Source organism: Balaenoptera acutorostrata, chromosome 11 (genome assembly GCF_949987535.1).
Source record: "Balaenoptera acutorostrata chromosome 11, mBalAcu1.1, whole genome shotgun sequence".
Classification (NCBI taxonomy): Eukaryota; Metazoa; Chordata; class Mammalia; order Artiodactyla; family Balaenopteridae; genus Balaenoptera; species Balaenoptera acutorostrata.
The window spans coordinates 21334746-21355287 of NC_080074.1; the positions used below are offsets into that span (position 1 = coordinate 21334746).

The window sequence follows — 20542 nt, forward strand, 5'->3', positions numbered from 1 at the left end:
GGAAGAGTAAAAGCCTACCTGAGAAATAGTGCAGAGCTCTGGATAAAGTAGAACAAGGCAGGTTGCATAGTACAAAAGATGCCAGGAAAAATAGGGAGAGGTGAAACTGTAGAGGCTTCAAAAACTGGGCTCACTGGGCCTTCCAGAATTCTCTTCCCATCAGTCTTTTCTCAGATTGGTCCCTTCATCTTCTTGCTTTCATGAAAGCCTGGCTCTTCCCAGAGGTCAAAGCTTCCCCATGGCTCTTTCCTATGGTACTATTTTTGTCCCACAGCCCTGACACCAAAGGATCTGGAGGAGGCGGGAGGGTGTCTTCCTTGAGTCCTCATGTCACCTTCAGACCATTGTTCTTCCCCCTTCCCTAAACTCTCCCAGCCTTGAATCTCAGGTTGTTTTATTATATCACCTTCTCTCCATCATCACTGCACCCACCTGCTGCCTTCCAGATCATGCTCCCTCATTTCCTGATGAGGTTACCTCCTGACTTATTGTCACTCTCCCAGAACTATTCAATTCAATTTCAGTATCTATGTAGATGATCCTTCCCAAACCCCGGCCTCTCATTCTGAGAATACTTTCCTCCACTGATCTTGCCCTCCATCATATTACACTCGCTAACTTCATACCCTAGCCTCAACCTCATCATTACTAATAACAGCAACGCCCTTCTTAGTAGCAGTGCCCTGCATTCCACTCTTTCACTACCACCTCTTATCTTTTCAGCTCTTCTTCCCCTGTCCTAACCTCAGTACCCTTTAATCCCCTCTTGGACCTCCAACCAAGTGATCCTATCAACTTTCCACTCAAACTCACTCCCCGCTCCGGATGTCTTCACTCCCCTCTGTACTAAGCTTAAAACACATGATCGACTGTTATCATCGTTCTCTCTAGTGCACCTTTGATTCCCTCTCTCTCTCTTTTCCTAATTCCTTGGCAAAATCAAAACCCTGACTAAATATAACTCTATATATTGATATATTCTTTGTTTTCATTCACGTAGCTAAACAAGGTTAAAGAAAAACACACAACCATGGTAACTAGTCCTAGTTTAATTTCATGACCATGAACCTCAAATAGCCATTTAATGTGGGCCAGCAACCATATTCCACCGTTTACACCATCCTACCATCCTCTCAATCAATCTGACTCCCTTCTCGTTCTCAGTTATGACCTTCCTTACCACATTGCAGATAAAACTGAAACAGTGGGAAAAGAACTTCTCAGACCCTCCTCACATTGCCAACATCTACACACTCTCCCTTCCCATCTGTTATCACAGATAAACTGTTCATGATTCTATTGTGCAAACGGCTCTCATTTCTCTCACCAATCCTCACATCACGAATTCTTCCCTCTCCCCAACGCCAGTTATCTGCTGGAGATTTGCTATTTTGCAAAGAACCTCTCTTGACCTCGCTTCTCCCCCAGCGGCTGCCCTATTTCTTCGCTACCCTTCACAGCAAAACTACTTTTAAAAAGTTGTCTATACTCTCAGTATCCAATTCATATGCTTCCATTCTGTCTGAGACACACTTTAATCAGAGTTTCATCCCCACCACTTCACCAAAGCTGTTCTCAAAATCACCATCGATCTCCACTTTACTAAAATCAACAGCCAATTCTTATTTCTCATCTTACTTGACTTTCAGCAACATTTAACCTAGATAATCACTCCTCTCTTTGTGATAAACTTTTCTTTATTTAACTTCCAAGACATGTAATTTCTGGTTTCTCTGCAGCCTTGCTGGCCATTCTTTCTCGGCCTTCTTTGCTGGTGGTTCGTGCTCTGACCTTTACTATTGGGGTGTGTCAGATTTTAGCCCTTAATCCTCTCCCCCTTCTCCATCTGGTCATCTCTTTCCCTTTCACGGCTTTAAAGATGATTCACTTGTCATTTACTTGTCAATAAGAGTCGATTTTATATCTCCTTCCCAGACCAATCTCTCAAACTCCAAATATGTTTATCCCACCACCCACGTGATCTCTCCAGTTGCCCACAGACTTCCGATCTTGACCCCACTTCTGCCCTCAAATCCACTAAGTCCGCTTTGCCTTCAGCCTTCTCCATCTCAGTTGATACCAAACCCATTTACTCAAGTCAAAACCCATATAGTCAGGGCTTCCCTGGTGGCGCAGTGGTTGAGAGTCTGCCTGCCAATGCAGGGGCACGGGTTCGAGCCCTGGTCTGGGAAGATCCCACATGCCGCGGAGCAACTGGGCCCGTGAGCCACAATTACTGAGCTTGCGCGTCTGGAGCCTGTGCTCCGCAACAAGAGAGGCCGCGATAGTGAGAGGCCCGCGCATCGTGATGAAGAGTGGCCCCCGCTTGCCACAACTAGAGAAAGCCCTCGCACAGAGACGAAGACCCAACACAGCCAATAAATAAATAAATAAAATTAAAAAAACAAAGAAACAAACAAACAAACAAAAAAAACCATATAGTCATACTTAGCTCTCCTTTCTCTTATCCCACATCTAATCCATTGAAACTCTGTGGCCCAACTTTATTTTATTTTTAAATTTTTATTGGAGTATAGTTGCTTTACAATGTTGTGTTAGTTTTTACTGTACAGCAAAGTGAATCAGCTATACGTATACATATATCCCTTCTTTTTTGGAGTTCCTTCCCATTTAGGTCACCGCAGAGCACTGAGTAGAGTTCCCTGTGTTTTACAGTAGGTTCTCATTAGTTATCTATTAGTTATCTATTTTATAGTATCAATATTGTATATATGTCAATCCCCATCTCCTTATTCATCCCACTCCCCCCTTGGTATCCATATGTTTGTTCTCTATGTCTGTGTCTCTATTTCTGCTTTGCAAATAAGATCATCTATACCATTTTTCTAGATTCCACATATATGTGTTAATATACAATTTTTTTTCTCTTTCTGACTTACTTCACTCTGTATAATAGTCTCTAGGTCCATCCACATCTCTACAAATGACCCAGTTTTGTTCCTTTTTATGGCTGAGTAATATTCCATTGTATATATATGTACCACATCTTCTTTACTCATTCATCTGTCGATGGACATTTAGGTTGCTTCCATGTCCTGGCTATTGTAAATAGTGTTTGCGTGCATGTGCCTTTTTGAATTATGGTTTTCTCTGGGTATGTGCCCAGTAGCGGGATTGCTGGATCATATGGTAATTCTATTTTTAGTTTTTTAAGGAACCTCCATACTGTTCTCCATAGTGGCTGTATCAATTTACATTCCCACCAACAGTGCAAGAGGGTTCCCTTTTCTCCACACCCTCTCCAGCATTTATTGCTTGTAGAGTTTTTGATGAAGGCCATTCTGACTGGTGTGAGGTGCACCTCGTTGTAGTTTTGATTTGCATTTCTCTAATAATTAGTGATGTTTAACACTTTTCATGTGCCTTTTTCTACCCTTAGTAAGGGCTACCATCATGTCTCGACTTGATTATTATGGTGGCCTCCTATCTGACCTTCCTCCTTTTACCCTCTACCCCTATAGTCTATCCTCAAATAATAGCTAAAGTGATCCTGTTAAAAAATAAGTCAGATCATGGGATTCTTCTGCTCAAAACCCCTTAAAAGCTCCCATTTCATATAGGGCTCAAAGTCCTTACATGGCCTGCAAGGCCCTGCCCCATCTGGTCCCTCTGACCTCACTGAGCTGATGTTTCCTTCCCACTCCAAGCTCAGGGGTCTCTGTGCTTTTCCTCAAACTGCCAGACTCATTCCTATCGTAGGGCCTGTCAACTGGCTACCCCTCTGCTGTGATGAACTTGCCCATCTAAGCGGCTCTCTCAGCTCCTTCTGGTCCTTGATCACACATCTTCTCCACAATGTGGCCTACATGCTGACCACCTTATTTAAAATTGCAACATGCAACCCTACCACCTGATTTCCCCTACTTTTTCTTTTATCCATAATATTTATCTTCTTCCTAAACACTATTTATTATGTTTATATATTACCTATCTCCCCCATATAATATGTTAACTCTCCAGGAGCAGGGATCTTTGTTTCATTCACTGATGTATTCCAAGTATTTGAAGAATGCTTGGCAACCAAATTGGCCCTCAATAAATATTTGCTGAAAGGCAGGTAGAGCAATTAGAATGTGATTGTAATTTGTCAATTATACCCTAATAAACCTAGAAAAAAATTTAAGGAACTCTATAATAATAGTCTAAAAAACAGCTAATGATGGGTCAGTTCAGTCCTACCCTACAAATTATTTAATGGAGGTACAAGATAAATATCCCAGAATCCATGCCTTTAAAGACCTTATGGTGGAGAGACAGACAATTTCAAAATATTAAAAGATTATGGAGCGGGCTTCCCTGGTGGTGCAGTGGTTGAGAATCTGCCTGCCAATGCAGGGGACACGGGTTCGAGCCCTGGTCTGGGAAGATCCCACATGCCGTGGAGCAACTACACCCGTGAGCCACAACTACTGAGCCTGCGCGTCTGGAGCTCGTGCTCCGCAACAAGAGAGGCCACAATAGTGAGAGGCCCGCGCACCGCGATGAAGAGTGGCCCCCGCTTGCCGCAACTAGAGAAAGCCCTCGCACAGAAACGAAGACCCAACACAGCCAAAAATAAATAAATAAATAAGTAAATATTAAAAAAATAAAAAATAAATTGGAATTATAAAAAAAAAAAAAGATTATGGAGCAAAACCAGGGTATCCTAGAGAGAGCAGCATGAGCAAAGGTTGAGAGATATGACATAGCATCACGTGTCTGGAGAGCTGAATGCAAGTCAGTCTGATCAGATGTCATGGTCTAGTTGATGTGTCAACTTGGCTGGACTAGAGTCCCCAGTTACTCAGTGAACACTAATCCGGAGGCTGCTGTGAAGGCGTTGTACAAGTCCATAATCGGTTACTTTAAATAAGGGAGATTATCCTAGACAAGGGGGTTGGGGTGCTGATTCAATCAGCCGAAAGGTCTTAAAACCAGAGCTAAGGCTGTCCTGAAGAAGAAATCCCACCTGTGGACAGCGACCTCCACTGTGCCCAAGAGTACCAGCCTGCCCTTCCTAACAGCCTGCCCTGTGGATTTCAGACTGGCCTAGACAGCCCTCACGATCATGTAAGTCAATTCTTTTTAATAAATCTCTAGTATAAATCTTCTACTGGCTCTGCTTTTCTGGTTGAACACCAGCTGATACATTAGAGTATAAAGTTTAAGGCAGAAGGGGGCAAAAAAAAGGATGAGAAGCACTAGGGGCTAGATCATGATGGGCGTTTGTTTTTAACATGCTAAGAGGTTAGGCCTTTGCCCTAGAATGAGTAGGACAAGCAAGATGAACGGCATGATCAGGGGTGGAAATGAATCATTCTGCATTTGGTGTAAAGGATAACTATGACAGGAGGCAAGAGGATGAGAGAGATGCTGGAGGCTGGGAAACTGTCAAGAGTTACCTGTGAGAGACGTGAGATGAGAACCAAGAAAGAAGGCCATCATGGAAGTCAGAGAAGTGCTTTGGGAAGAAGTCGTGGTCCATTCCGGTCGGGTGCATCAGAAGAGTCTGCTACTCACCACATTACGGTAAAAGGGGGTCACTAAGGGCCTCAAGAACCGCCATGATGGAGAGGAGGAGGCAGAAACCCGACGGTGTTGGGTTGAAGAGTGGCTGGGAAGGCAGAGAGTAGAGCCAAGCCAAGCAGATTACTCTTTCAGAAGTCTGGCTCAGAAGGGAGGGGAGAAGTGGTGGAAGAGAGAAAAGGATGCGATGTCAAATGATGATGATTAGAACGAGGGAAGCATTAGCCTTCTTCACAGAATGAGGGGAAAGGGCAAGGTCCAAGAGAGGAAAAGGGTGGCCAAGGCCACTGGTGAAGGATACAGGTGAACGCTTGGTCAAGGACAGTGGGAAGACCCTCATCTTTTGAAAACCAGAGGAAAAGGGTGAAGGATGGGAGTAAACAGAGATATACGTGGAGATGCAGGGTAAGGGACCTGCAGTCATTCAGGCCCAGTGGCTTGTGGGTTTCTCCATGAGGTGAGGAAACAAGGTTATCAGCTGAGAGAAAGAAGATGACATGTCTAGAGAAGGAAACTTGACTTTAGTTGAGGTTGGGTGGCCACCTGCAAGGACATTACACAGAGAAATCAGGATTGGGTGACACTTACACTAAGTGACTTCAGAATTTCCTCATAATTTGATGTTCCTGTGAGTCAGAAAGACAGTGTTCACTTGTTTTTCCTCAGCACCCAAAACAATGCCTGGCATACAGTATGCACTCAATACCTTTGTTGAATGAATGAACGAATGAATACTTAAATAAGCCTCTCACCCAAATACTTTTAGTTGTAATTACCAACTTTGATATACACTCATTTTAACATATTTAAGAGATCACAGATGCTTCTCAGAGCCTTGAAACTTCATATGACTTTAGTCTTCTCCCTTCACCTGAGGAGGAAATACAGGCAAGTCAAGCCACATAACTGAGGCTTCAAAGTGGACATTTTCAGCTTGACTTTTTCCCCGAGCTGTCTTAGAGCAAATTATCAAGAAACTGGCCAAATCTCTGTATTATTTTATTATACAATAAGCTTTTTTGAACTGAGCAAGTTTATTCACTGAAATTTTTCATTTAGATTCTCCCACTGTAAGTGGGATGTTGCCTTAACCTCTTTTGACACATCAAGCTCTCTTCCCTCCTATTGGTCTTGGTGACATTGACCACTGACTGAAGTGAAGAGAGAGAGGAAAAAAAAAACCAAGACTCTTTTTAAAAAGCAAGCCTAACTGGAAGCATGGAAGAGTTAGACAATAAAAATATAATGCAGGCTGTGTCAGCCTGTTGCTAACACAGGTCCCTGTTGACCCTTCCCCATGCATTACCTGGGTGGAAGACTTTGGTTTTCCCATTAGTGATTCCAGAAGACTTTGCCTCCATTTTTATTGACCTTCTGCCTGGTGGGAGTGAGGAATGCCTGACCACAGGCAGGCGACGTGACCCTGGGCGGCTCGCCACACTTCGCTGTTGGTGGATTTGCAAACACTTTTCAGCCCCATGAATAGATAAACTTAAACCTGGAATAAGAAATAGCACCATTATATTGAAGAAGTCAGTGCAGAATGGCTAAAACGCCAAATTATTTTCTGGCATATAATCCAGAGAGCATTAAGTGACCTTGTTTCAAATTCTTAAGGGATGCTAGTAATATAAGAACTGTGATACCAATTGATTTTCACATTACATTATTTCCTGAACATTGTTTCATTCAAAAGTGGACAGCCTCAGTTATTGTGACAAGAGTTTTATAAACAGATCCAATAAAGTTAAATACTAAAATTCTTCCAAAGTCCTGGAAAACATGCACATAATTGGCATGCTGTTGTCAGGGGCATGAGAATTAGAAACTGTTGTGATATCTGGCATTTCAGTAAACATTGAAGAATTTTTTTCCACGGTATTCACGTATAGGCTAGAGTTAAAGACTGAACTCAGATTTACACCTCTGATAACCTTAAAATTATTTACGTTTTTAGGGCTATTTTATCTGGGAAAATTTCAACCATACTAAAAGTGAAAAGAATAGTACAATGGACTTGATGTACCTACCACCCAGCTTCACTAAATAAAGATTTTCCCAAAAAGCTGAAAAAAAAACTTTCCAATATTCACCTATTCCACTCCCTTTGCTGTCGGTTTGCTTTTTAGGTGCCAGAGTAGTTTAAAGCAAATCCCAGACTTCATGTCAATTTCATCAGAAACAATATTGATTGTATTAACTTATATCGATTATATAGATATGGATTACATCTGCTGATACAAACTATATTTTAAAATTCTGAGCTCAAAAGATAAAAACACTCATATCACCGCTGGAGGTTGATAAAATACCAATTCATTATTAAGAAAATGATAAATAAAAGGAAAGAAGAAAGCATTTATCCTGCCTTTCCTTTACTAACCATACTTAAGCCAAATAGTTGATAAGACAAAGTTCTTCACTACAGAAGAATTCCAGTTAATAAATTACTGATGGAAAAGAGAATTAGAAAATCATTTCAGAAGCCTCAAGTAAAATATGAAAGGTTATATGATTTTTCCAAAGAAGCACTGAGGACAGAGCTGCAATTCAAACTCATGGTGGACTGAATCCAGATTTGTTCTTTAAAAAAAGCCAGGGAAAGGTGTTAGCCTTATTTGATGCCAACCAGCCAGGGGGACTTGTTAAGGAATCATGCCATCTGATGAAGGAAAGCTAAGCTTCACCAAATCACAAAATTTTTTCATTAAAAGGAAAATCTCTATGAGTCTGTTTCTGTTTTGCTATATATGTTCCTTTGTATTATTTTTTAGAGGGGTTACCAGTTGGGAGAAGGAAGTGGGGAGGGGAATGTTAGGGATATGGGATTAAGAGATACAAACTACTATGTGTAAAATAGATAAGAACAAGAATGTATTGTAGAGCAAAGGGAATTATAGCCATTATCTTGTAATATCTTTTGATAGAGTATAAGCTAAAAACACTGAATCACTTATGCTGTACACCTGAAACTAATATTGTAAATCAACTATACTTCAGTAAAAAAAAAAAGAGGAAAATCTCTTGAAACTTGAAGGTAGAAATTTAGCGTTGGAAGTTACCTTAGCGGTTAGCTAATTCATCTGGTACCTTACACAGATGAGGAAACTGCGCAATGGCAGGGTAAAACAATCGGTTTACAGATTATCAGTACTGGAAGGCCTCAGTGAGAAGTCTACTACAAACCCAGAAATGAAGGAAATTAAAAACCTGCTCAGAGGTAAATTATAAATCAGCAATCATGGGTCATGTCAGAGGTATGAAGAGTTACTTTAAATTTTCCCAAGGTTGGGGTGGGGCAGGATGTGACCTGGGCCAATTGGTAAGTTCTAAGGAATTTTAAGAAAGAATGATTCAAATCAGAACGAGGTTTGGTCAGCCAAGGAAAAGACAATAACAATACAAACAACAACAGTAAACAAAACATGTAAGAGAGACAGACCCGGGCAGTGCCCATCCAGGCAACAACCTCAAAGTTCAAAATTTCCCAATGCAGAGCCAGACGGCACTGACAGGCAACTTTTCTCTCCTTTATCCACTTAACTGCCCTCGCTCTGACAATGCTCACCAGACAAACTTCGGATTAGGATGTGGTTTCCAGGGCAGGGAGAGAGAAATCACACGAGTATTCCCACCTCCCTGGCAGACAGGGTTCTCGGTGTGGATTAACAAACTGGCACCCTGGGTTTCCAAACTGGCACCCTGGGTTTCCACACATCCACCTCCTCAAAAATTACTTAGTATACTCCGCCCCCATGATCCGGTTTCTAAGCCCACAAGCTGTGAGCCTGAGACTTGTTCTTGGGAGAGTCACCCTGGTGAGACCTGCCATGCTAGCTGGCCCCTTGGGAGACAGCCTGGCCCCTTCCCCTCACACTGCCCGCCCTGCTCTGACGCTCAGCTGCCTCAGCAAGTATGAGCCCTGCTCGTAGGTGTCTCTCTAGGGGCACGACTGGCACTACAGCATCAGCCTGGCATTCCTCCACTCTGCCGTGCTCCCTGCTACCATTCTGTGCTCCACATTTCCAGAAAGGTGCAAAACAAATGTCTACAGATGCATCAAGACTTCAGAAGACAGCAATTCCCTAGTGGTCCAGTGGTTAGGACTCAGCGCTTTCACTGCAGTGGCCCAGGTTCAAGATCTAAGATCCTGCAAGCTTCAAGGTGCAGCCAAAAAAAAAAAAAAAAAGGCTCCAGAAGAATGCACACAGATTTTCAGGTGACAGATGAAGGGGCTGGGAGGGATACTTGAAGTCAACATCAGATGGTAAATGCAGTCTCAGTCTGCATATATGAAATAGACGGCTCTCCCAAAACCATTTCTTTTTTTAAAATTATTTAAATTATTTTTTTATACAGCAGGTTCTTATTAGTTATTTATTTTATACATATTAGTGTATATATGTCAATGCCAATCTCCCAATTCATCCCACCACCACCACCCCGCGACTTTCCCCACTTGGTGTCCATACATTTGTTCTCTACATCTGTGTCTCTATTTCTGCCTTGCAAACTAGTTCATCTGTATCATTTTTCTAGATTCCACATATATGCATTAATATACGATATATGTTTTCTCCTTCTGACTTACTTCACTATGTATGACACCCTCTATGTCCATCCACATCTCTGTAAATGACTCAATTTCATTCTTTTTTATGGCTGAGTAATATTCCATTGTATATATGTACCACCTCTTCTTTATCCATTCATCTGTCAGTGGGCATTTAGGTTGCTTCCATGACCTGGCTATTGTAAATAGTGCTGCAATGAACATTGGGGTGCATGTGCCTTTTTGAATTATGGCTTTCTCTGGGTATGTGCCCAGTAGTGGGATTGCGGGATCATATGGTAATTCTATTTTTAGTTTTTTAAGGAACCTCCATACTGTTCTCCATAGTGGCTGTATCAATTTACATTCCTACCAACAGTGCAAGAGGGTTCCCTTTTCTCCACACCCTCTCCAGCATTTGTTGTTGGTAGATTTTCTAATGATGCCCATTCTAACCAGTGTGAGGTGATACCTCATTATAGCTTTGATTTGCATTTTTGTAATAATTAGTGATGTTGAGCAGCTTTTCATGTACTTCTTGGCCATCTGTATGTCTTCTTTGAAGAAATGTCTATTTAGGTCTCTTCCCATTTTTTGATTGGGTTGGATTTTTTTTAATATTGAGCTGCATGAGCTGTTTATATATTTTGGAGATTAATCCTTTGTCCGTTGATTTGTTAGCAAATATTTTCTCCCATTCTGAGGGTTGTCTTTTCATCTTGTTTATAGTTTCCTTTGCTGCACAAAAGCTTTTAAGTTTCATTAGGTCCCATTGTTTATTTTTGTTTTTATTTCCATTACTCTAGGAGATGGGTCAAAAAGGATCTTGCTGTGATTTATGTGAAAGAGTGTTCTTCCTATGTTTTCCTTTAAGAGTTTTACGGTGTCCAGTCTTACATTTAGGTCTTTAATCCATTTTGAATTTATTTTTGTGTATGGTGTTAGGGAGTGTTCTAATTTCATTCTTTTACATGTAGCTCTCCAGTTTTCCCAGCACTGCTTATTGAAGAGACTGTCTTTTCTCCATTGTATATCCTTGCCTCCTCTGTCATAGATTAGTTGACCATAGGTGTGTGGGTTTATCTCTGGGCTTTCTATCCTGTTCCACTGATCTATATTTCTGTTTTTGTGCCAGTACCATATTGTCTTGATTACTGTAGCTTTGTAGTATAGTCTGAAGACAGGGAGTCTGATTCCTCCAGCTCCGTTTTTTTCCCTCAAGATTGCTTTGGTTATTCAGGGCCTTTGTGTCTCCATACAAATTTTTAGATTTTTTGTTCTACTCCTGTAAAAAACGTCATTGGTAATTCAATAGGGATTGTACTGAATCTGTAGATTGCTTTGGGTAGTACAGTCATTTTCACAAAACTGATTCTTCCAATCCAAGAACATGGTATATCTCTCCATCTGTTTGTATCATCTTTGATTTCTTTCATCAGTGTCTTGAAGTTTTCTGAGTACAGGGCTTTTACCTCGTTAGGTAGGTTTATTCCTAGGTATTTTTTTCTTTTTAGTCCAATGGTGAATGGGATTGTTTCTTTAATTTCTCTTCTGACCTTTCGTTGTTAGTGTATAGGAATGCAACAGATTTCTGTGCATTAATTTTGTATCCTACAACATTACCAAATTCACTGATTAGCTCTAGTAGTTCTCTGGTGGCATATTTAGGATTATCTACATATAGTATCATGTCATCTGCAAAGAGTGCCAGTTTTACTTCTTCTTTTCGATTTGTATTCCTTTTATTTCTTTTTCTTCTCTGATTGCCGTGGCTAGGACTTCCAAAACTATGTTAGATAATAGTGGCAAGAGTGTACATCCTTGTCTTGTTCCTGACCTTAGAGGAAATGGTTTCAGTTTTTCACCATTGAGAATGATGTCTGCTGTGGGTTTGTCATATATGGCTTTTATTATGTTGAAATAGGTTCCCTCTATGCCCACTTTCTGAGAGTTTTTATCATAAATGGTGTTGAATTTTGTCAAAAGCTTTTTCTGCATCTACTGAAATTATCACATGGTTTTTATTCTTCAGTTTGTTAATATGGTGCATCACACTGATTGATTTGTGTATACTGAAAAATCCTTGCATCCCTGGGATAAATCCCACTTGATCATGGTGTATGATCCTTTTAATGTGTTGATGGATTCTGTTTGCTAGTATTTTGTTGAGGACTTTTGCATCTATATTCATCAGTGATATTGGTCTGTAATTTTCTTTTTTTGTAGTATCTTTGTCTGGTTTTGGTATCAGGGTGATGGTGGCCTTGTAGAATGAGTTTGGGAGTGTTCCTTCCTCTGCAATTTTTTGGAAGAGTTTGAGAAGGATGGGTGTTAGCTCTTCTCTGAATGTTTGATAGAATTCCCCTGTGAAGCCATCTGGTCCTGGACTTTTGTTTGTTGGAAGATTTTTAATCACAGTTTCAATTTCATTACTTGTGATTGGTCTCTTCATATTTTCTATTTCTTCCTGGTTCAGTCTTGGAAGGTTATACCTTTCTAAGAATTTGTCCATTTCTTCCAGGTTATCCGTTTTATTGGCATAGAGTTGCTTGTAGTAGTCTCTTAGGATGCTTTGTGTTTCTGCGGTGTCCATTGTAACTTCTCTTTTTTCATTTCTAATTTTATTGATTTGGGTCCTCTCCCTCTCTTTCCTGATGAGTCTGGCTAGTGGTTTATCAACTTTGTTTATCTTCTCAAAGAACGAGCTTTTATTTTTATTGATCTTTTATATTGTTTTCTTTGTTTCTATTTCATTTATTTCTGATCTGATCTTTATGATTTCTTTCCTTCTACTAACTTTGGGTTTTGTTTGTTCTTCTTTCTCTAGTTGCTTTAGGTATAAGGTTAGGTTGTTTATTTGAGATTTTTCTTGTTTCTTGAGGTAGGATTGTATTGCTATAAACTGCCCTCTTAGAACTGCTTTCACTGCATCCCATAGGTTTTGGATCGTCATGTGTTCATTGTCATTTGTCTCTAGGTATTTTTTGATCTCCTCTTTGATTTCTTCAGTGATCTCTTGGTTATTTAGTAATGTATTGTTTAGCCTCCATGTGTTTGTGGTTTTTACATTTTTTTCCCTTGTAATTTATTTCTAATCTCATAGCATTGTGGTCAGAAAAGATGCTTGATATGATTTCAATTTTCTTGAATTTACCGACGCTTGATTTGTGACCGAAGATGTGATCTATCCTGGAGAATGTTCCGTGTGCACTTGAGAAGAGTGTAGTCTGCTGTTTTCAGATGGAATGTCCTATACATATCAATTAAATCTATCTGGTCAGTTGTGTCATTTAAAGCTTCTGTTTCCTTATTTATTTTCATTTTGGATGATCTGTCCATTGGTGTAAGTGAGGTGTTAAAGTCCCCCACTATGATTGTGTTACTGTCGATTTCCTCTTTTAGAGCTGTTAGCAGTTGCCTTATGTATTGAGGTGTTCCTATGTTGGGTGCATATATAGTTATAATTGTTTTATCTTCTTCTTGGATTGATCCCTTGATCATTATGTATGTCCTTCCTTGACTCGTGTAACATACTTTATTTTAAAGTCTATTTTATCTGATATGAGTATTGCTACTCAAGCTTCCTTTTGATTTCCATTTGCATGGAATATCTTTTCCCATTCCCTCACTTTCAGTCTGTATGTGTCCCTAAGTCTGAAGTGGGTCTCTTGTAGACAGCAGATATATGGGTCTTGTTTTTGTATCCATTCAGCCAGTCTGTGCCTTTTGGTTGGAGTATTTAATCAATTCACATTTAAGGTAATTATCCATATGTATGTTCCTATGACCATTTTCTTAATTGTTTTGGGCTTGTTTTGTAGGTCTTTTTCTTCTCTTCTGTTTCCCAGTTAGAGAAGTTCCTTTACCATTTGTTGTAGAGCTGGTTTGGTGGTTCTGAATTCTCTTAGTGTTTGCTTATCTGTAAAGCTTTTGATTTCTCCGTCAAATCTGAATGAGATCCTTGCTGGGTAGAGTAATCTTGGTTGTAGGTTCTTCCCTTTCATCACTTTAAATATATCATGCTACTCCCTTCTGGCTTGTAGAGTTTCTGCTGAGAAATTAGCTGTTAACCTTATGGGAGTTCCCTTGCATGTTATTTGTCGTTTTTCCCTTGTTGCTTTCAATAATTTTTCTTTGTCTTTAATTTTTGTCAATTTGATTACTATGGGTCTCGGAGTGTTTCTCCTTGGGTTTATCCTGCCTGGGACTCTCTGTGTTTCCTCTACTTGGGTGGCTATTTCCTTTCCCATGTTAGGGAAGTTTTTGATTATAATCTCTTCACATATTTTCTCGGGTCCTTTCTCTCTCTCTTCTCCTTCTGGGACCCCTATAATTCGAACGTTGGTGCATTTGATTTTGTCCCAGAGGTCTCCTAGGCTGTCTTCATTTCTTTTCATTCTTTTCTCTTTATTCTGTCCATGGCAGTGAATCCCACCATTCTGTCTTCCAGGTCACTTATCCGTTCTGCCTCAGTTATTCTGCTACTGATTCCTTCTAGTGTATTTTTGATTTTAGTTATTGTATTGTTCATCTCTGTTTGTTTGTTCTTTAATTCTTGTAGGTGTTTGTTCTTTAATTCTTCTAGGCTTTTGTTAAACATTTCTTGCATCCTCTCGATCTTTGCCTCCATTCTTTTTCTGAGGTCCTGGATCATATCTTCTCTATCATTATTCTGATTTCTTTTTCTGGAAGGTTGCCTATCTCCCCTTCATTTAGTTGTTTTTCTGGGTTTTTATCTTGTTCCTTCATCTGGTATATAGTCCTCTGCCTTTTTATTTTGCCTGTCTTTCTGTGAATGTGGTTTTCGTTCCACAGGTTGCAGGATTGTAGTTCTTCTTGCTTCTGCTGTCTGCCCTCTGGTGGACGAGGTTATCTAAGGGGCTTGTGCAAGCTTCCTGATGGGAGGGACTGGTGGTGGTCAGAGCTGGTTGTTGCTCTGGTAGGCAGAGCTCAGTAAAACTTTAATCTGCTTGTCTGCTGATGGCTGGGGCTGAGTTCCCTCCCTGTTGGTTGTTTGGTCTGAGGTGACCCAGCACTGGAGGCTACAGGCTCTTTGGTAGGGTTAATGGTGGACTCTGGGGGGGGGGGGCTCACACCAAGGAGTACTTCCCAGAACTTTTGCTGCCAGTGTCCTTGTCTCCGCAGTGAGCCACAGTTGCCCCCCGCCTCTGGAGGAGACCCTCCAACACTGGCAGGTAGGTCTGATTCAGTCTCCTATAGGGTCAACTGCTCCTTCCCCCTGGGTCCCGATGTGCACACTAATTTGTGTGTGCCCTCCAAGAGTAGAGTCTTAGTCTCCCCCAGTCCTGTCAAAGTCCTGCAATCAAATCCCACTAGCCTTCAAAGTCTGATTCTCTGGGAATTCCTCCTCCCATTGCCAGACCCCCAGGTTGGGAAGCCTGATGTGGGGCTCAGAACCTTCACTCCAGTGGGTGGACTTCTGTGGTATAAGTGTTCTCCAGTTTGTGAGTCACCCACCCAGCAGTTATGGGATTTGATTTATTGTGATTGCACCCCTCCTACCATGTCACTGTGGTTTCTCCTTTGTCTTTGGATGTGGGGTATCTTTTTTGGTGAGTTCCAGTGTCTTCCTGTCAATGATTGTTCAGCAGTTAGTTGTGATTCTGGTGCTCTCGCAAGAGGGAGTGAGCACAGGTCCTTCTACTCTGCCATCTTGAAGCAATCTCCCCCCAGAACCACTCCTTCTTGTCCCTTTTGCCAAGGATTATTGGGTTGAAGGGACCAGGATTGTGACTCAGCAAGGCACTTCTAGCTCTTATATAACTCCCCTCAGGGAAGCACAAAATGACAGATAAGAAGAAAAATTACATAGTGGAAATAAAGGCCACAGGTACTTGAAACTGTTGAACTCCTTGTTAAAAAATCTAATAAATGTAGATCATGGAGAATATGTCAAAAATAAAAAAGAATTCACAAGTATTACCAGGAGAGGATGGATATGAGGAAGATGGGCATGTTATAGGAGAATTTGGGCAAAACCCCTGATGTCTGAGCAAACCTATCTGGGTCCTCCAAGAATTAAGAATTCTCAGAGGTACAGATGAAGAGCCTGGACCATCAGAGCTCTCCTCATACAGAGGCTAAGTCAACGAGGGAGAGACGTGTACACAAACAGCTAGTACACAGACAGCAAATATACTCCAGTCTTATGAAGAGCTAACATTTACAGGAGATTCAGCAGTCACCTCTTCAGAAAGGAATTGTCAGTCAATAAATTGCATCAAGACGGAAATAAAGATGCAGACCTACTAGAGAATGGACTTGAGGATATGGGGAGGGGAAAGGGTAAGCTGGGACAAAGTGAGAGAGTGGCATAGACATATATACACTACAAAATGTAAAACCGATAGCTAGTGGGAAGCAGCCGCATAGCACAGGGAGATCAGCTCGGTGCTTTGTGACCACCTAGAGGGGTGGGATAGGGAGGGTGGGAGGGAGGGAGATGCAGAGAGAAGAGATATGGGGATATATGTATATGTATAACTGATTCACTTTGCTATAAAGTAGAAACTAACACACCATTGTAAAGCAATTATACTCTAATAAAGATGTTAAAAAAAAACTTAAAAAAAATAATAAATTGCATCATCCAATTTGTTACCTCCTTTGGAAAAAAATGTAGACACTATTCAGTGCCAGGTACCATGCTCAATATTGATCATTAATGCCTCATCACAACCCTAAAAGACAGAAATCATTTCTACATTTTACAGATGGGAAACCTGAGGCTCAAGAGGTAAAGTAACTCACCCAAGGCCACACAACAAGTAAGCAACAAATTTTAACTCTAATCTTTTCCACTGTAGCATGCAGCCTGATGAGTTAGATACCAATACATAGGCAAATTGTTTGAAGTCTGTAGTGGTTCTGAATAATTTAACAAGGCAGGGTTGGAAGGTAGAGTATGCTGACACTCCTTTGAGCCAAACTCTTGTAAAACCATCTTTCCCTCTGACTTTTCCATCCATCTGAAATGTCCCCGTGGTTCTTGACCAGCTATCAAATTGCCTTCGTCAGTAAGAACCAGCTGAAACTGCATCTTCCTCTTGAAGCCCTTCTAGCTCCTCTGGCCCATGGTCAACAGACCAGTCTCTTTAATCTTGCCATTAGCCTTGATCACACAAGTGGCCACATACTCTCTGTTACCTTCTGGCACACAGATGTCCCATTTCTCCAACTAGCTCGAGTCTCTAAGGACAAGGATCATACAATGTACTTCTGACTCCTTCCTTAGCTCCAAACAGAGCACATTCCATGCAGAAATGCCGGTGACAATTCCCCTTCAGCTCCTTCTCCCTCTGCACATCGTGTTCTGCATGGTGTGAAGGCTCCATGGGCACTGACACAGCACAGAGTCAAGAGCTGGTCAAGGAAATGACACGGAGCATGTTCACCTGTGCCACACATTTTTAATTTAGAGCTTCCTGTTTCACTACACAGTCATCCTCTTCCCTAGACTCCTTGAGGCCTGAAGCTTGGCTGCTTCCTTCAGCTTCGGCACTGCTTCCTCTCCCACTCGGCTGAAAAGATGGAGCCCAGGGGATGTCAAATTTCTCACCCTTCCTCCCTTCTACCCCAAAATGACTTTCAAAAAAATGCCTTTTCCTCTCAAGATCTATCACTTACCTTACTTGATAAAAGATCTGAAGTCAGAACCTTGAGAAACACATACTTTTAGGGAGGAGAAGTATGGTCTGTGGTTAAAATGTGGGTGCTAGAGACACGGTTTCTGGTTCAATTCTTGGCCACACCATCTACTACTTATTTTACTGAGTTCAGGTTATTTAATCTTTTTGTGCCTCAGTTTACTCACCTATAAAATGGTGATAATAACAGTTTGTACGTCCTAGAGTTGTTTTGAGAATGAAGTGAGTTAATACCTATGAAGTTCTCACGGCGGGTTCCTGGTACAGGTCAGCTGTCATCATTAGCTTCCATCCTATCAACACCTTCCCCTTGCTCTTCAGTCTCATCCCTTAGGCCCTCACATTTAACATCACTGCCTCTGTTCGTCTGTTTTTTAAACTCTTGCTTTGGTTTCCATGACACTTAACCTTCTTGCTACCTCTCCTAACTCTAAGCTCTCTTTCCCTTCCTGTTCCCAAAGGTGCGGATATTAGCTTTCTAGGGCTACTGCAACAAATTACAACAACTCTGGTGGCTTGAAACAACAGGGCTTTATTATCTTATAGTTTTAGAGGCTAGAAATCTGAAATCAAGATGCTTCCAGGGGCTGTGCTTCCTCCAGAAGCTGTGGCGGAGAAATCTGTTCCTTGCCTCTTTCAGCGTCTCATGGGTGCCGGCATTCCTTGGTGTTCTCTGCCTTGTGACCACATCACTGTAATCTCTGTCTCCATAGTCATGTCACCTCCTCCTCTGTGTTTGTGTTATCTCCCTCCGCCTCTCTCTTTTAAGGACGTGTGTGATGGCACTTAGCACGCACTTGGAAAATACAGGATAATCATTTCATCTCAAGATCCTTAGCTGCAAACTCATCTGCAAACAAGATCCCATCTGCAAACTTTTTCCAACTGTCACATTCACAGGTTCCGGGGATTAGGACATGGATGTATATTTGGCAGCCATTATCACAGTGGGCACTTCCCAAGGCTGTGACATTGGTCTTCCCTTTCTCTCCATCCTTTCATGCACTCTGTGTCTCCAGCTGTCACCTTGTGTGGTCATCTTCCAAGTCATTCTTATTTTGCTCTGCCTCCTAAATGTCAAACCCACCTTTCCTACTTGGCTTGAGTTTTCTCCTAATGGGTCCACAGAACACAATAAATGTTTAACATCCTGACAACAAAACAAGGCTTAGACTTCTTTTAAGCTCCTTATATATTTTGTTTTCAAAAATTCTAGCTAAAACAAGTATTTTTCTCAATAAAATACAATTCTTCGGTGCTCTTTGTTTCTGGCTCACGTCCAAGGTGCACTAGCTCTGGCCACATTGTGCAGTAGAAGTGTGCCTGTGTAAGTGATTTGCTTTCATCTAAATGTCATCCCTGTGATTCAGAGGAGCTTTGTGCTACAGGAACATTTGTAGCTCTGTCAATGTTCTACAATTTGCAGCAATAGCGCCTATGTCTTGCATCACTCTCCTTGTCACTTCGTAGATCAATTACTTTTCAAGGCACTGAAGAACTATGTTTTGAATGTCATCACCATGAGCTAAACATAAGACTCACCTTTTCCTAATTAAGAAAAAAATCATCTGTGGAAGAGAATGTTCATTTCTAGTTTTCTTTTGTTCTCAGATTTAATGACAAAGTAGAGAACAAATCCATCTCAAGAGGCCTGATGAGAGGACCTGCTCCAGCCCCACTTTCCTCCATCATACCAGGTCCTTGGGCATGTGCTGTCTCCTTCTGTTTGGTCTTCCTGCATTGGAACAGGCTACTTGATGGATTGGCATCCGTACGTTACACAAATCTGGCAGTACCAACACATCAAAACCAGGAAGGACTTCTGGCCAAATTGCTGTTATTTGTAATATCGTGACAGTTGTCTGTCTAAAGCCACATTACCTTGGCATTCAAGCACACTGAAAAGAGACCAAAATGCTAAGGACTAGATATAATACTATCCAGACTTAACTTTTGGTTCAATGTCTATATGAAGAATTTATAGAATCAGAAAGGATAAGAGCCTTAATGAATGTTCAACCAGCATTACTTCAAGTCAAATAAAGTGCTGGGGATAAATTACCAGGGTTTCTCTCCTCAAAACCCACCTTTAGATTCTTTATAGCCTTTTTGGTAATTTCTCTCTCTCCTACGGATGGGGCTGATTTAGAGTCTCCTTTTTTTCCCTTGCTACACAGTTCTTCTAGAAGGACTTCATTTTAGGAAACTACAGTGACACAATAGATTACTACCCCCAATTCTTCATAATTTCTCTCTGCCATGAGACCCATCAGTGCTTCCCAGTAGAAAAGGAAAGTGCGTTCCCTGTTCTGTTGATTTTGGACTTGGTCATTATGACTTGCTTCAGCCAAGGGGATGTTAGTGAACATGATGAAAACAGAGACATAAAATATGCTTGCATGGTGTTGGCTGAGTTACTTTTTCCCTGCTCCCTGTTTTGGCACTTCTGAGGGGCCCCTACAAGATCTTCGCCTGTCAGGTGGTCCCTTTTCCATGGCTCCCACTCTGCTAGGCTCTAATGCTCTCCTTGTCTCTTTTGACATTGTAAAGGCTTCCCACTGTTGGTAGACCCAGGGTACTTCACCATCTTTATTAATTTCCTTAACCCAACCACTCTTTGCACCATAGGAAGTCCTTTTATTAAAATCCTTTCATTAATTCAAATTCTGTTTTTACCTGAACCTTGATGATTAGCGTCTTGGAAATCCCTCTCCTTCAATTTTACCAGTTAAAGGTTCTACATTCTCATAACTCAACAGTATCACTGAAAAGTTCTTTGGAAGCTTGTCAAAAACTT

General features: G+C 41.2%; 1 protein-coding gene across 11 annotated transcripts in view; it reads right to left on the reverse strand.

Moving 5' to 3' along the window:
- Window positions 1-20542, reverse strand: part of ANO4 (anoctamin 4) — a 450211-nt gene that overhangs the window by 219688 nt on the left and 209981 nt on the right. For all 11 annotated transcript variants that reach the window (XM_057556948.1, XM_057556947.1, XM_057556949.1 and 8 more), the window contains one exon: window positions 6833-7024. In XM_057556948.1, the coding sequence (XP_057412931.1) occupies window positions 6833-7024 (192 nt within the window). The remainder of the gene's footprint in view (window positions 1-6832; window positions 7025-20542) is intronic.